Source organism: Thunnus maccoyii, chromosome 13 (genome assembly GCF_910596095.1).
Source record: "Thunnus maccoyii chromosome 13, fThuMac1.1, whole genome shotgun sequence".
NCBI lineage: Eukaryota > Metazoa > Chordata > Actinopteri > Scombriformes > Scombridae > Thunnus > Thunnus maccoyii.
In genome coordinates this window covers 29,014,068-29,031,278 of record NC_056545.1, presented here as the reverse complement: position 1 = coordinate 29,031,278, position 17,211 = coordinate 29,014,068, and the positions used below count along the sequence as shown (strand labels likewise).

General features: G+C 37.6%; 1 protein-coding gene across 5 annotated transcripts in view; it reads right to left on the bottom strand.

The window, feature by feature from the left end:
- The window catches only part of LOC121910731 (protein turtle homolog B-like), a 155,339-nt gene that overhangs the window by 67,018 nt on the left and 71,110 nt on the right, over nt 1-17,211 (bottom strand). For all 5 annotated transcript variants that reach the window (XM_042432032.1, XM_042432030.1, XM_042432031.1 and 2 more), the window contains exons 4-5: nt 14,312-14,463; nt 9,496-9,613 (exon numbers count right to left, since the gene is read on the bottom strand). In XM_042432032.1, coding sequence (XP_042287966.1) covers nt 9,496-9,613; nt 14,312-14,463 — 270 coding nt within the window. The remainder of the gene's footprint in view (nt 1-9,495; nt 9,614-14,311; nt 14,464-17,211) is intronic.

Sequence of the window (17,211 nt, the reverse complement as noted above, 5' to 3'; positions counted from 1 at the left end):
ATTACTTTTTTCACATATGCAGTAGTACTCCCCAACACCTGTCAACACACTTCCACGTGAAAAATCAGTGGAGTTTCCCTTCAAGTTGAGTGTTGTTGCTTGTGTAGTTGCAGTGGTTGCTTTGACATACAGTATATTGGTGCTCTTTGCTTTGGATCAACTGATGATCTTCCAGCGTCCCCATCCCCAACGCTGAAAAAGCAACATAAATAAATTTGTCCATCAACAGTAATGTTCGAAATGAGAATGTCTTAATATAAAATGTTCAGGTTTAAAATCCACACTGGTCAGCTGGCCAGTCTTGCACAGTCCTTTTCAGGTATCAAACTCATTCTAGACACAATAACTGGCACTTATTATGAAGTGAACATGCCTTTGCTACTTTATTGACTTTCCACAAGAATGGTAGGAATCAATCTGGGAAAAACAGTGAAAACGTTCCAGTTAGAGATTGAGCCTCAATTCCCTCAGTTCAGATGAGGTCACCCGTGTTCATCTGGTGCAGCATTCTTTAAATTAGATGACCTGGAATGCCATGTTTGCTGCTTTATCATTTATCCTCTTTGGTGAAATCTAAGGTTGCTGCACAGACACACATTTAAAATTGTTTACTTCGATTTCTGGAGAAAAAAAAAAACTAGTGACTTTGAGCACTCATGTGTGCATGATGTGGTAGACAATAAATGATTCATTTGCTAAATGTGTCTTGATTTTGTGGCAGAGCGTGGACTGATACAGATTGTTTTAAATACAGAAGCTGACATTTCATTTAGAGCTAGAGGAAAAAAGCTCTCTCATCCTCTAATTCTTTTCTCTTTACATCTCTATAAATATTAAACTGCTCAAATGTATGAATACAGTTGTTAAGCTCCATCTACTCTTAAAAGTTCCCGGTGTAAAATGCAGTTGGTGGTCCCCAAACTAATTTCAGCAATTCCAAACTTACTGCTGTATCATACTCTATTTAAATTCTACTCACCCAGTTGTGTTCACACGCTCGCTGGAGGGATCAGTTAGCTGATACCACAAAGGTTGTGACTGTTTTACACCAACAGGAGGAAGATAGATTTAGCTACAACACATTTTAAATTAAGAGAAACCTTTAATGTCTCACTTAATGCTGTTTGCTATATTTTTAGCCATGTTAGCAACATGGCTCTATGGATGGCAATGTCAGCCTGTCAGTCGCTCTACCACTGGTCCAGACTGAAACAACTACTGGATGTATTAAAGTGAAATTTTGTATAGATATTAATGGTGCCCACAGGATATATCCTAATGACTTTGGTGATCCCCTGACCTTTTCTCTAGCACCACCATGCGGTTGACATTTGTGGTTTTGAGTAAAATATCTCAACTATTGGTTGGATTGTCAATAAATTTGGTTCTGACATTCATGCCCCCCTCAGGATGAATATTAATAACTATAATCGTTGATTTTTCATCTAGTGCCATCATCAAAACTGGTATATATCCAGAACTTTGGTTTATGATCAAATGCAAATTTAATGATATTCCATTCAGCCTCAGCTATACTTTGTATTCAATGTTAATTTGATAATGTTAGCTTGCTAAAAAGCTAAACTGAGATGCCTACTAAAAAGCAGTATGTTAACGTTGTCATTGCGACCATGTTACTACACTGGTGTTAGAATTTAGCTCAAAGCATCTCTATACCAAAGTACAACCTTACAGAAGAGCTAGCATGTCTGTAGAATCTTAGTCTTGTTATAGTTCAACTTCTCCATGTATTAAAGGAAGGAAGGAAATAGGTGTAACTAAGGGTATGTTTACATCCACCTATTTTTATTTGCATTTTCAAATGGAAAAAACAGAGCACAATGGAAAACACACTTAGCGAATAAATCATGAAACATGTGACTAATGCATCCACTAAAGCCTCCACTCCACTGAAGAGAAAATAAATAGCGGCAAAAACATTAGATCAGTTTGGAGTGATGAGGAGACTGTAACACTCTTCAACTTAATGGAATTACACTCTGTAATTCCATTCCACTCTTAATTATGTAATTTAGTTGCACCTCTTTCCTCTGTAACGGTTTAATGGTCCCCAACTGGAAAATCGAAAAAAAGCTGTTTATCTCAACCACCCAAAAATATTTGCATGACAGCAGTGGATGGAAACATGCATTACTCCTAATTTTCTTTTACCAATTTTCTGTAAATTCATTTAAAATTTGCACTACATCTGAATGGAAACTTCGCTTAAGACAGCTTTGGAGTTGTTGGATGTACTCTTTCACCTTTGATGATGTTAGGTAGGCTTGCAGTTTTCCACTGCTTCCAGTCTTTCTGCTAAGCTAGGCTAAAAACGACACAGACCTATCACTGTACTAAACCCAAAAATAGAGCTAGCGTTACTGCTTTTAAAACCCACCATGTCTCATTTTTACATTTCTAAGTCTGCATGTAATGAATAAGCTTAAGGTGTGCCTATGGTACCTTTAGTACACATTGTACCTGCTAAATATCAGCCTGTTAGCATGCTGGTGTTTGCATTTAGCTCAAACTACCACTGTGCCGGGCTTCTGGTTTGGCGAATGGCGGAGTAGGTAGCAAATTGGAAGAGCTCCGTCGCTCTGTTAATTTATTTGACATTTGTTGTATAATTCACCCATTTAAAACTTCAAAATCCTGCAAGAACCCAGCGGTATCTCTGTCTGATATTCAGAAATTACTCACCAGCATGGAGGAGCGAATTTTTGCAAAACAGACAGTACAAATTTCATCCAACCAAACCACTATCGCCAGACTTGACCTGACAATTCAGGTCATTGAAACGTCAATGAACAACTTCCAGGTGAGAGTAACTACACTAGATACTACCCTACATAATTGGTAACCTTATGAAGGAGAACGAAAAACTGAAGCTGAAGGTCGATGACCTCGGGAACAGATCCAGAAGGTGCAACATCCCTATAACAGGCTTACCAGAGAGAGCTGAAGGCACCCAACCAAATTCTTTCATTGAATCCTGCCTAGGAGAAATATTTGGTACCGACACCTCCCCCCATCCTTTAACCATGGACAGAGCGCATAGGGTAGCCAGGATGGCACACCTTGTCCCTTCTTCACCAGTCTCTATCATTTCTGGAAGAAGCAACGAATAGTGCTGCTTGCATAAAAGAGAGGTCCCCTGTTCTACAGGAGCACGAGATCCATATTTATGTGGACTACAGTGTAGACGTTGCGTCAATCACTGAGCATTGTGGGATACCTTTTTTCCTTTCCTTTTCTTAAGATGAAACCAATGGCTCTTGTCCACAGCTTTATTGCTCAGAACTCTAACTGAATGTTTTAAGGCCTTAATACTTTGATTTACATAGAACCAACTACTCTAGTTTACAGTTTTGAAGGTCTAATTCCTTTTTTATTACCCTAGTTCATTGTTTGAAGGGCCAAATGTGTATAAAATCCAGCTGCTTTGTCCATCACTTAAAGGTTCTAACATCAAACCCCCCCCTCCACCATTTTTTCTTTTCCCTTTATTTCTATTCCTTGTTCCCTACCTTTGCTCTCTCATTACCCTCTTCTTCTCCATTCCTGCTCTCTGTTGCTATGTACTTTCCAAACAGATGAAGGTAGACATAGTATTCTTACAAGAAACTCATCTTCGTAATGCCAGTGTTGCTGGTCTTAAATGATATTAGATTGGTCAGGTATACCATTCCAAATTTAACGTAAAAGCCAGAGGGACGGCCATATTAATGAACAAAAACATTTCTTTTCATTCTAAAGAGGTAATTAGCGATCTATGATCCTTCCAAATCAATGCCCCCCACCCCCCTCACCCCAAACAAAATCTCAAGATTCAACCCTCGTCTATCATCAGATGACAAATGTGTAGAGTTCATTTCAGCCCAAATATTTTCCAAGATAGTTTTCTTCTAGAGAAAAACACCTCCCCAGACATGCCACATTATAGCTTATTCTTCTACAATCCAAAAAAAAAAAAAAACTCAAAATGATATGGCATTTCTCAACAAAATCCTGGATATTGATTCAAAATGTGCTCAATCAACAACTCCAGATCTTTATAAGGAGTAAAAGTATTACCTCTATCATATGGGGGAATAGTTGGATCAACAAGACCCATCTCCAAAGACCAAAGCACTCAGGAAGTCTGATTTGCCTAATTTCTTTTTTTATTAGTGAGCATGCAACATTCAGAAGTTAATTCACTGGCTCAAAGACAGGAAAGGCAGACTGGGTGCAATTAGAGTTCTCATCATGCCAACACCACTTGGGCTCAGAGGTTTGTGCAGCCTTGCCCCTTCTTGGCAATAATTTGAGTTCAAATATGATATTTAATCACTCAATAAGAATATGGGCTCAATTGAGAAGACATTTTGGGCTGCAAGGAACTTCTACCGTCTCCCTCATTAAATCAAATCACATGTTCATTCCCTCCTGTACAGACCCCGCATTTACTTTGTGATTTAATAAAGGGATTAGATCAATCCATAATCTATACATAGAAGACATATTTGCATCTTTCTCTCAATTATCCCAAATTTACAACTTACCTAAGAACCATTTCTTCCATTACTTACAGATCCGTAGCTTTGTCCAAAAGACATTTAATTCATTTCCAGATAAGCCCATAAAATCACACGTAGACCATATCCTTGAATTGAATTCAGACCGCAGGATTGATATCCCAGATTTATGAGCTCATTAACAACATCAACCCACACTCCACTGAAAATTTAAAAATGGCCTGGGACTCTGATCTTGGAGTAGTTTTAACACATGACCAACAGGACTCTGTCTTAGACTTGATACACACATCGTCTATGTCCACTAAACATGGCTTAATACAACTGGAAGTGGTACACAGAGTTCAGTTTACTAATGCTAGATTGGCAAAGACTTATCTGAACATTGATCCATTATGCCCTCGACGTAGAGGCCAGCCAGCAGACTCAATGCACATGTTCTGGCTATGTCCGAATCTCTCCACCTTCTGGATAAGTATTTTTAAAGCTTTTAGTGAGATGTTTGAAATCCAATTTGACCCTGACCCAGTCTGTGCTCTCTTTGGTTTAACATAAAAGGAATCTCATGCTCTCTTACCAAATAAAGCATATGTGGTCATAGCCTTCACTGCGCTCCTCGCAAGACATTTGATCCTTTTAAAATGTTAGCAACGCACTCCTCCATCCTTTTCTCATTGGGTCAAAGATGATATGTATTCCCTAAAGCTAGAAAACATTCACACTCAAACCTTTACTAAGATATGGAGGCCCTTTCTTGGTTTTTATGACTCTCTACAGGAACCTCTCGATTAAGTGGGTAGAACCCATAAATGTCCTATTACAGTAGTGAACATCCCCAAACTTTCTTTTTCTTGAGTAATTAATACAATTATTTGATTATATTTTCCCCTCCTTCACCTATAACCTGTAATCCTATGGGTGGGTGGGTAGGGTGGTAGGGATGGGAATGGGGAACTCAGTTTGTCAGCATATTTGATGAATAGTGCTTCTTTGAGGGATGAGTAGGTGAACTGAAGTCAAATATGCACGTTTTGGATCTTTTACTTTTGTGGGATAAAAACTTCGAAAATCAATAAAATATATTGACTAAAAAACAAACAAACAATCACTGTGCCGTACAGACTCACAGCCACATTTTAATATTTTTTGTTCCAATCACACAATGTACTTGATTAAAAGTCCAAAAAAACAATGAAATTGGTTTTGGGGTTCACATAGTTCCCATTGCTGTTGTGGATCGATATAGATCAAGTTCAGTGTCCTTGCTGGCGTAGAGGTCTGGTAGCTTGCCGTGTGCCTTATTGATTTGTTTGAAACAACGTTTCTACTGGAAAGCACATCCTGAAATCTTTCTTGATTATATAAATGATTGCTTTCTATTTTCTCACTCTATACTGCTATTCTTCCAAACCACTCTATCTTACAGCTACTGACCTCTTCCTCTTTACTTATCTGTTCTTTTCTACAGTGCTTGCATGTTAATATACCCATGGTGCAATTTGTGAAAAATCAGAGGGGGAGATGTTTTTGAAACATTTATATTCATGAAAATATAACAGAACCACAGTGGGCTTATATAGATTATGAAGCATATTAGGCTATTTCTTGCAGCTGTTACAGTAACATTTATAAAATAATTATGAACTTTAATGAAACTATTAAGAAACTTGGACTTGCATTTGCCGGAATATTTTAATCCTTTTGTTTGTTTTTTTTTATTTAATTCATGAAGTAGAACAATATTTTATATCAGATGTGATGTCAACTTCATACCTTGTCCTTTCCTCATGCAGACACATAGGAGATGTCATGACATACAACAAAACAAAATCACAACATGCAAAACACAACGTGCTGTCATCATAAAAATAAACAGGCTACAGTACATTCCTACTTGTCAGACTAAGAAAACAGTCTGCTTTGATGATGATTTTTATGCTTTAATGTGGAGGGGTCATCCTCGGCGTGTCGCCCCTCTTTTACCCACATCTCTGCAAATCTCAGAGCAAGGAAGGTGGCGACCCCTGGTCCATTTACTGCGTCATCACGTAGCCTAGATACAGTGTTATCTCTATTGTCACACAAGCGCAAGCGCTGACAGTGAAAGTCCGTTTCTGATTTTAATGTTGTTTGCACTAATGACTGTTCTCACATTGCAGTGCTTTACTTAGATTTTTTTTTAAATAGCCTATTTTTATTTTAGATGTTTTATATGGTCTTTGGGTGACGCAGCATAAATCACAATGAAGGGGATACATTTTGTTCCCACCAGGGATAAAAATAACTCAGCAGAGGAAAGGATATATAGACCTGTGGGGGGAAAATCCCCACCATCCCCCTGGCAAATTGCACCCTGAATATACCCATATACACAACCCTTTATAATAACTTCCAAAAAAAAAAACAACAAACCGTAATAATGAAAATTCATCTTCCTCTACATGTGACTGTAGTAGCCTACATGCAGATATCACTGTCTTCTAAATTTGCTTCACATCATTAGTCAAAGACAAGTATTTTAGTGGCTCAAATTCAACTGAAAAATAGACATCGTCGGCCCCCAAAATCACATTTAGCTTGCTGTATTCAATATCTGTGGTTCTGCGACTCTGCACCTCAGAGAGAAGAACAGCTTTCTCCAGCAAAGCCAGCCTTGACTCTCCTACTGGCTCATTAAACTGTCTGCTGCATTTTAAAGGGGATGAGAGGAGCTGATATGATTGGCCATTACTGAAGCCTGTCCAAACTCCACCTGCTGATACTGCATTCCTCCCACATACCCACGAGAATGTATTCTTCCTGCTTCGTCTATCAAAGGTGTTGCATTTTGGGATTTTTAGCAAAAATAGTGTACATGCTACAGATGGGTTTTTGAGTGACATCATCATTTTCTATGTGGGGGGTAAAAAACAACCCAGAATGACTCAGTGCTTATAAGATGATCAACATGAGGAGCCTCTGTCAACCTCTGAGTGCATAATTAGCCATTAGTACCTAGTCATCTGGTTAGAGCATCTTGATTTTAAAGGGGCCATATTATGCGTTGTCTGGTTTTCTGTTATTAATATTTAGCTAGTTATGATGTTGGATGTTAAACATGGTCAAAGTTCCAAAACGTGAGGTTAACTTATACAGAAATGTTCCCTGCAGGTTGAAGCCAGGGCTTCAACCTGCTCTAAACCTGCTCTTGTTTGCAACGTTTTTTTCTACGTTGCCAACAAGTTGACAACAGCTCGTCGTGCATGCCCATAAGCAGCCGTCTGTTCCATAGCTTTGGTTGCTAAGGTTGTTGCAAAGGTTTTTCCATGTGGTGTTTATGTTGTCCTCTCACATATTTCAGCTCCTACATGTACGAATGTGTTTGAGAAGTTGTCATTTTGAGTAAAGAACCACTTGGAGTCAGCCATGATGCAGCTTCTGGAAGTGAGTGGGCTCCTCGGGTGGGGGCCTTAAAGAGACAGGAGCTAAAACAGCCTGTTTCAGACAGAGGCTGAACTGGGGGAGGCATAAAGGGCCAGTATTAGATAAATAAGGAGTTTTCTGAATTGTAAATCATGCAAAGATATTCTAGTAGAGTCCCAGAATATAAATATAGACCTTGAAATGTGCATGATATGCCCTCTTTAATAAGGTGGAGGATGGTTTTGCATAGAAACTAGTACAAAAGCAGGCCAGATGATCAGTGCTTTGGTGGTCAGTTTGACATCCGTTTAAAGGTTCAGTGTGTGACTTGGTCATTGCAGAAGGCTTTGGATGGAAAATTATCCTTGTTGTAAGGCCTATGATTTTTTTTTTTTTTTTAAAGGAAAAAAATCACAAACAGGTGTACACTCTGGATCTTTTCATGATCCACTGCAGCTGATACAGTTTGTTATAAGTGAAGTCTTGCCTGTATACATTGCAGTCATCTGAATTATTGCACTAACATAAGACATCTGGCATATATTTAGTGTCTGGTATATCTGGGTGGTAAACAGCAGGAATTCCATACAGTACATGTTAGGATTACATGAGGGGAGCTTTTAATCTGTGCTGTGTGTTGATGCTCTGTTACCACTCATGGTTCTTTCTCACTACCTGTAGAGTTAACTATGTATAGTCTTTCTTAGGTTTAGTAACTGTTCATTGGAATATTATGCGCACTCTTGAGTAGCTAGAGCCAACAATGTCTGTAAACATGAGGCGTGAAGTTAAAAAAAGTTTTGGGAAATGCAGGCTGTATACAGCTTTAGTTCTAAAAAGGTAGTTTTACTGGTTTCCAGCAAGTCAGTACATTTCTAAATAGCGAAAATGTCCACATATAATCTATCATGACATTATAACATGTTTTCTATGTCTTTTCTCTAAAATCACATAAAAGAAATAACCAAATAAAAATGTCCTATCAAAGCACCACCCTTAGTATCTCATTCTTACTCTACAAAAAAGTTCAAAGTTGCTGTGTTTTAGTGCAAACTGAATGTACAGAACTGTGTACTGAACTGTGGCTGTTTACCACACATGTAAAACATTGTTTGCCGTTAAAATGTCAAGTGAATATCAGGCAAAATATGGCAATAAATTCAATTTAAATTAAATTTATTTTAATGTAATCACTTTCTGACAGAGTCCTGAGTGCATGTTTTGAGATGAAAAAGATACCCACCATAACAATTAAGTCTATTAAGCGTCAGTTAGTATTGGGCAGTGTGATGCTCAGGGTCAGTTAATGTGAGCTATATTTCATTCTGTCTGAGGATGAAAACAAATGGGAAATTTATCCAAAACATACTTGTGAGCCAACATGCCATCATTTTTTCATAGCTCTTTATAAAATCATTTATTTATCAAAAAAAAAAAGTTTGTGCCATAAGAAAAAAATACAGTAATATTGGAGCTCTGATTAAAATGTGCATTTCATAGGATATAGCTATAAAAACAAAGGACACAGCAACACACACACACACACACACACACACACACACACAGGGCCCACCTTGTACTAGCAGCCGTGTGGTGTGAATGGCCTCTCCTTGGGGGCTGAAGGCTCGACATGTGTAGGCCCCACGATCCTCCCGGGTGATGGATAGCACCGTCAAACTCCCATCAGACACCTGAACACACACGCAACTCTTAAAAGTCTACTTTTCAGTAAGTCTACTGGACCTTTGGTGAAAGGCCTTAAACTCAAGTCTTTATCCACAAGGTTGCACTGTGACCACATGTATTCACACATATAGTAAATGCACATATGCATATGCACTAGAGATGAAGTTCTGAGTGTAATTTAAGTTTTATAAATTCTGTGTTTCACTTTAATTTGACTTTAAACATAGATATGTGCACAAATTGAATTTTGATTTTTGATTTAAATATCCTGATAGATGGAAGTCAAATCATGAGAAAATGCAGGAAACCAAATAAAAATGTCTCGGTGTGTTCTGGACAGACGTTTTGGACTGACGACCCAAGATTTCACCACGTTTCTCTCACGATAGTCAACTTTCATCTCAGACAGCCCAAAATCACACAGTGTAAATGGACCTAACATTCTGTACAACTACCTAAACACACTTCAATTACACTTCATATGAGAAGTACAAGGATAAATCAATGGTTTCATTAATTCATAATCCAAAGCTTTGAAAGGATGACTCCAAAAATATCATCTTTTGATTTAAGAGGCAGGAAGTAATGTATGCTTTTGATCAAACTTCTGCAGTGATGAGGGAATTACAACATTTCCAGGTCTCTGGTAAAAACCTAATATTGCCTGCAACCGGAATGAACAATAGTTGGATTTTAACAATAGACTGCTGGTAATCTGCTGCTGCTAATTAGAGCAGGAATCAAACTCATATTACAATACCGGATATACTGAAATACTTATGTTTTTTCTTAATCAGCTTTTTGGCTGAGAATAAAATGAGACAGTACTGTTCTGCACTGAGAAAGCCAAAAGTACCTCACAAATCTTACCAAGTGCACCCTAAAAGGACAGAGGACACTTTTACTATAGAATGTCACCCCCAAGTCTACAGGTAGTGAAAAGTTGAAATTGTTTCAGATTGTAAACCAGTGTTTGTGTAGTGATGAGCATACTGCAGATCTGGGCTTTTTTCTGATGCCATTAAAGAGATTTCGAGGAGAAAGCACAGGGAGTAATGTTGAAACTGAAGTGGTTGGATCTCTCCCTCAGTGCCTGCCATAGCTGTTCCAGCACATATTTTTACAGCCTTTAAACTCAGCAATATGAAAGGTTTTCTTGTCTGCTTTAGATGTAGTTACTAACTGAATTTAAAACAGTATTTACTGCTTTTGCGGAAGCTTTAAAAAAAACAACAACATTTTTATGGTTAGTTCGCATATCAAATAAACACAGCTTAAGTGAAAACTTCTTCAGAGGATGCACTCAGCCCTTGACCTTCCATCCCACAAGAGATGAATACTCTCAGGCACAAGATGTAAATTCATGTTTCAAAGAAAACAGACACATCTGGCAGCAGAAAATACAGCCTGATGCAACAACTTGCAGTTTAAAGACTTCAGTCATTTGTTGAATCACATTTATTCAGTATAGAGAACATCATCATGTTAGAGCTACAGGTTGTACAGTTGCTCATCAGTCTATAGAAGAATACAGTAGAGTGTATTGACTTGGGGGAAGGTGCTGCTTGAGACAGAGACACATTTAGATACTGTATATTCTCTCCTGTGAACAAAGCTCAGTCATTTAAATAATTGATCTAATGTGGGGGAGTCATTCCTATATGCAGAACTCCATATTAGATACTGGAGACCATACACTACCAACACAAATGCTTCTTTTCTCATTAGAGGCAAATTCTAAGTAAAGCTAAACTCTGTCATAGTGCATGTAAAAGGGAGTAAAGATGACTAAGGTTTAAAGATCCCGACTGCAATTACGATTTATTCACTGAGCTGTTACGCTTACAGTAAATCCTACAGGGACCACACTCACTAGCAGATCAGTATACAAAAGAGATGATACAGAAGTGATTAAAAAATGAAAGATAACAATAAAAGGGGTAAAGAGAGTGAAAAGTCAACCTGAATATATGAGGAGTTCAGTGAATTTTGCCATTTTTATGCTCTTACTGATGGTATGGCAGAAAGGTCTTTAATTTAGCCGGGAGATAAAGTCATGGAGAGTGCCTGGGAGATAAAGCTGTTACAACACATAATACAAGTGACCACTGTAACCAATCTAAGCATGTTTAGTTTCCACAAGATATAGTGCAAATCAGCCAAAGACTCAAACCTTACAGTGCGTGTAATCAATATTCTTATATTAAACCTGCAGTGCGGTTGTTTTACATATACAGTGGTGTGAAAAAGTGTTTATACTGTGAAATACAGAGAGATTTATCTGGTCGTGATAGGGTTAATCAGCATTGTGTGAACTCGTTTGGCAAGGGCTTGAATGTAACATATGTTCATTTACAGTGGTGTGAAAGTGTTTGCCCCCTTCCTGATTTCTTTTTTTTTTGCATGTTTGTCACACCTAAATGTTTCAGATCATTAAACAAATTTAAATATAAGACAAAGACAACACAAGTAAACACAAAATGCAGTTTTTAAATGAAGGTTTTTATTATTAAGGGAAAACAAAATCCAAACCTACATGGGCCTGTGTGAAAAAGTGATTGCCCCCTAAACCTAACAACTGGTTAGGCCTCCCTTAGCAGCAACAACTGCGATCAAGCGTTTGCGATAACTTGCAATGAGTCTTTTACAGTGCTTTTGGCCCACTCATCTTTGCAGAATTGTTGTAATTTCAGCCACATTGAAGGGTTTTCGAGCATGAACCGCCTTTTTAAGGTCATGCCACAGCATCTCAATAGGATTCAGGTCGGGACTTTGACTAGGCCACTCCAAAGTCTTCATTTTGTTTTTCTTCAGCCTTTCAGAGGTGGACTTGCTGGTGTGTTTTGGATCATTGTCCTGCTGCAGAACCCAAGTTCACTTCGACTTGAGGTCACGAACAGATGGACGGACATTCTCCTTCAGGATTTTTTGGTAGACAGCAGAATTCATGGTTCCATTTATCACAGCAAGTCTTCCAGGCTCTGAAGTAGCAAAACAGCCCCAGACCATCACACTACCACCACCATATTTTACTATGATGTTCTTTTTCTGAAATGCGGTGTTACTTTTACGCCAGATGTAATGGGACACACACCACCATCTCTTTCTTATGGTGGAGTCATGAACACTGACCTTAACTGAGGCAAGTGAGGCCTGCAGTTCTTTGGATGTTGATGTGGGGTCTGTTGTGACCTCTTGGGTGAGTCGTCACTGCGCTCTTGGGGTAATTTCGGTCAGCCGGCCACTCCTGGGAAGGTTCACCACTGTTCCATGATTTCACCATTTGTGGATAATGGCTCTCACTGTGGTTCGCTGGAGTCCCAAAGCTTTAGAAATGGCTTCATAACCTTTTCCAGACTGATAGATCTCAATTACTTTCTTTCTCATTTGTTCTTGAATTTCTTTGGCTCTCGGCATGATGTCTAGCTTTTGAGGATCTTTTGGTCTACTTCACTTGGTCAGGCAGGTCAGGCAAACACTTTTTCACACAGGGCCATGTAGGTTTGGATTTTTTTTCTCCCTTAATAATAAAAACCTTCATTTAAAAACTGCATTTTGTGTTTACTTGTGTTATCTTTGACTAACACTTAAATTTGTTTAATGATCTGAAACATTTAAGTGTGACAAACATGCAAAAAAATAAGAAAACAGGAAGGGGGCAAACACTTTTTCACACCACTGTAAATGAACATATGTTACATTCAAGCCCTTGCCAAACGAGTTCACACAATGCTGATTAATCCTATCACCACCAGATAAATCTCTCTGTATTTCACAGTATACAGAGTTTTTAATCTTATGTTGGGTTTAACATTCCCGCACTGGCTAGAGACTTCTAGCAGCCAAGTGGCTAACTTCTGGTTAGCTTTCTGCTGACTTGAATGGGGATAAAAAAAAAAAAGTATGATAATTTATGAATTTATTTAGACTATGACGTAAGCATGTGTCGACAGTGTTTTTGTAATTGCTCTCACTCCCAGAAGGGGGAGACAAAAGTCCCGCACTCCAGCTTTAACAATAAATGAATGATGAATAAATGATGAACCCACAGATAATCGTCACCTGACTCTGCAGTTCCCCTCACCTCAATGAAACGTTTTAGTGTCTTTAAGCTCATTGTATCGGTTTTACGGCCTGTAACTTTGTTTGGTTGGTTTAGTTTTCAGCAGACAGACACAGTTAGCGACTAGCTGGTGAACATAGTGGAACATTTAGCAGCTAAAGAGACATTTTCCTTCAAGAGTTTGTAGAAACCAGAGTGAATATTGGACTTAAATTCGTCAAGTCAAAACAAACATGACTCCAAATGAATGATAAGATTTTTCTACATTTACTGGATGTGTAAATAAGCAACTGTTTGTTTACAAGTTTGCCATATTAATTAAAAAGGTGATGTTATGTCAGTATAGTTGTTTACAGCTTGTTTCTGCTGCCCCCAAGTGGCCAAAAAAAATCTCTTCATGCAAATTTTAATTTAAAGTTATGGAATGGAGAGTTATTACAGCAGTAATTCTATTCCATTCAAATTCTATCTATTCTAGAGATCAGGTAGTAAAAAGTAAAATAGAGACATTCATCTTAATCTAACAGGAATGTGCGCATGAACATATTTGACTGACGACGCAGTGCCTTGCTTGCTTGCTTGCTGGATGACCCTGCCCCAATCAATAAACAGATGGGACATAGAGACAGAAAGTATATACCTTATACTTGGCACTGCTGACCATGAGGATGCCTTCCCGCAGCCAGCTGACAGAGGGTTTGGGGTTGCCGAAGGCCGTGCAGGTCAAAGTGATGCTACCCCCTTCCTTGGCCTCTACGTACTGAGGTGGCGTATCCGAGAATGTGGGGGGAGCTGAGGAGTCAAAGGATAGTTTGGAGGAAAAGAAGAAACAAGGACATGTTAATAATATGTCATTTTTATCATTTTTTTTATTTTCTTGTTTTGGATCTCTATCAATCAATCAATCATCTGTTGTATAAGCAGCAACTAATCATATTCATCTGACAGTGACAACCCATATTAAACCAGTGCATTTCTGAGTATAGATTCCTTTGAAATATACATTTTTAGTAATAAGATTCCAACAGTCAGGACAGTTCTTCAGTTCTGCAGCAGCAATATTTTGTACAGATAAGTTGGAAAAGTGCTTTCCCGTACAATATTATAGTATGTTAAATGTGATTAAATTAAACTATAATATGATGTTAAGAAATATGTATTGTGTATATACATTGCAGATAAAACCAACCTGCTCTCTCCAAGACAGTCTATCATCAATCAGAATACCTAAAAAACATGCTGATGAAACTTTGATTATTTCTTCATTATGAATATGAAGTTTAATTTGCTCAGGGTCATAGTTCTTATTTCCTGCAAATAACATGACATTAGACTTTCTGACATTCAATGACAATTTCTTTGTTTGAAACTATTGTAAGTAATTGAGAAGATCATGATTTAGTTCTCTAATGAGAGTTGTTAAATCTCTATTTGAGATAAAAAGGTTGGTGTCATCTGCAAAGAGCAAAAGGAATGCGATGTTAGATATTGCAGCAAGATCATTAATATAAATAAGAAATAATAAAGGTCCTAATATGAATCCTTGCAGTATAACATACTGCATTATATTTCTTTTTGACTCATGGCCATTAATAAAAACATATTTAGAACATAGTTACTGGGCTACTTATAAACATTACCATGAAAGTCATATCTATACATTTTTGAAAGCAAAATAGCATGGTTAACAGTGTCAAATGCATACTCATTATTATCTAAAGCTGTATAAATTCTCTTAGTAAATTCTAAAGGCGCCATATAAGTTGAATGATTTTTACAGAATCCATATTGATGATTGTACAGAATACTGTATGAGTTCAAGTGTTCCTGGATTCTTTTATACACTAGTTTTTTCCAAAATCTTACAACACCATGACAACACTGAAATTGGACGATAGTTTGTAAAGGATCCTGGATCACCTATTTTAAATAGTGGAATAACTTTAGCCACTTAGGTCAGAAGGCATAATGCCAGTTTCCATGGATAATGCAAAAATGAGTGTTAAAGATTCACTGATAGGAGTCATGACTTCTTTGATTAGGGAGGTGCAAATTCCATCATGACCCGGAGCTGATTTTTTAAAGTCTAATATAATATCATTCACCTCCTTAAAGTCAGGCAGATCAAAATGACTAAAAGGTGGAAAAGAACCATTTATATAATCTAATAGATTAACTTTTGTGTCAAGTATCTTTTTAGCAAGAGATACATCACTTGAAAAGAAATCATTGAACCTACAAGCTAGTGTATATCAAAAGGATCCGGGAAAGTAGAACTTCCATCTGTAAAGATTGAAGGAAATTGTCAAAGAAGTTTTTTCTTTGAAAGTAGCTGATTAATAATTTTCCATGCAGCCTTGATACTGCTATCAGATTTTATAAACTAGTGACTGAAGAACCTTTTCTTGGCTGCTCTAAGGAGATGAATGTATTTGTTTCTGTACGATTAATAAGTAGCTAAATTGAAGGGAGTTGGCGATGGAATATATTTTTGTTTGTTGTTTAGTTTGTTTTTAATTATGGAAGACTTTTTCAATCCAGCAGAAAACCAAGGATTGTTATAATTTCTCCCAGTATCAACAGAACGAGTAACCAGCAGAAAACATTTTGTGAAAGTTGAATTAAATAGTTTCATAAATGCTTGATAAGCTGAGTTTGCATTGCTCTCCCCGTATACATTTTCAAAGAAAACTTTCTCCAACATTTCTTTAAATTTTGATTTATTGCTTGGATTGAAATTTCTATAAGTGACTACTGAGTCATTGTTTTTTAACTTATGTCCATCTAGTATTATTAAATCATATGTTATCAATTAGTGTAGCAGATTTGTTTGTTACCCTGGTAGGTTTGCTAATAGTGGGATAAAAATAACTTGCATATAAATGGTTTAGAGAATCATTTTGAACAGCCACACTCACACAACTTGTGTCTGTTATGATATCAACACACAAACACACAATGATACACAAATACCATGACTATTATATCAGTAACATGAGCAGCTGATCCCAGTGGGAGAAATGATCTAATTAACGCTGCTGTGTAAATAGCATTTGATGTTTGTCAGACTGCTGTGGAAAGTCTGTTGTGTTCTTTCAGCTCTATCAGTCCTCCATGCTGTGCATTATATTGTAAAACTATTCAGATATTTGCTCAAATGTAGGCACGAGGTGATCACAAGCAGCAGGTGTCAATGTACCCAACATGACATATTCCTACTTCCGGCATAGACAGGAAGTTAAGACAAAATTGTGGAGTTGGAGCACTTGTTGCTGAAACTCATCAGGTAAATAGCATATTGGCTATAAAAACTATAAAAATAGCTACTCTGTAGAAAAGGAGTGCATGATGATGTTTGACTTGCAGAAAAAAGGAAGAGCTTCAACCAAAACAGGAAGAAGATTGCCTCATTACAATTTGTGGCAAACAAGTACAGATCAGTCTAGAAGCTGCACAGGTCCTTGACATCTACATGACTGCTGCAGCAACTAAAAAGTAAAGATTTTTATTAAGGAAAACACTGCTGCGTTCTGACAGGTC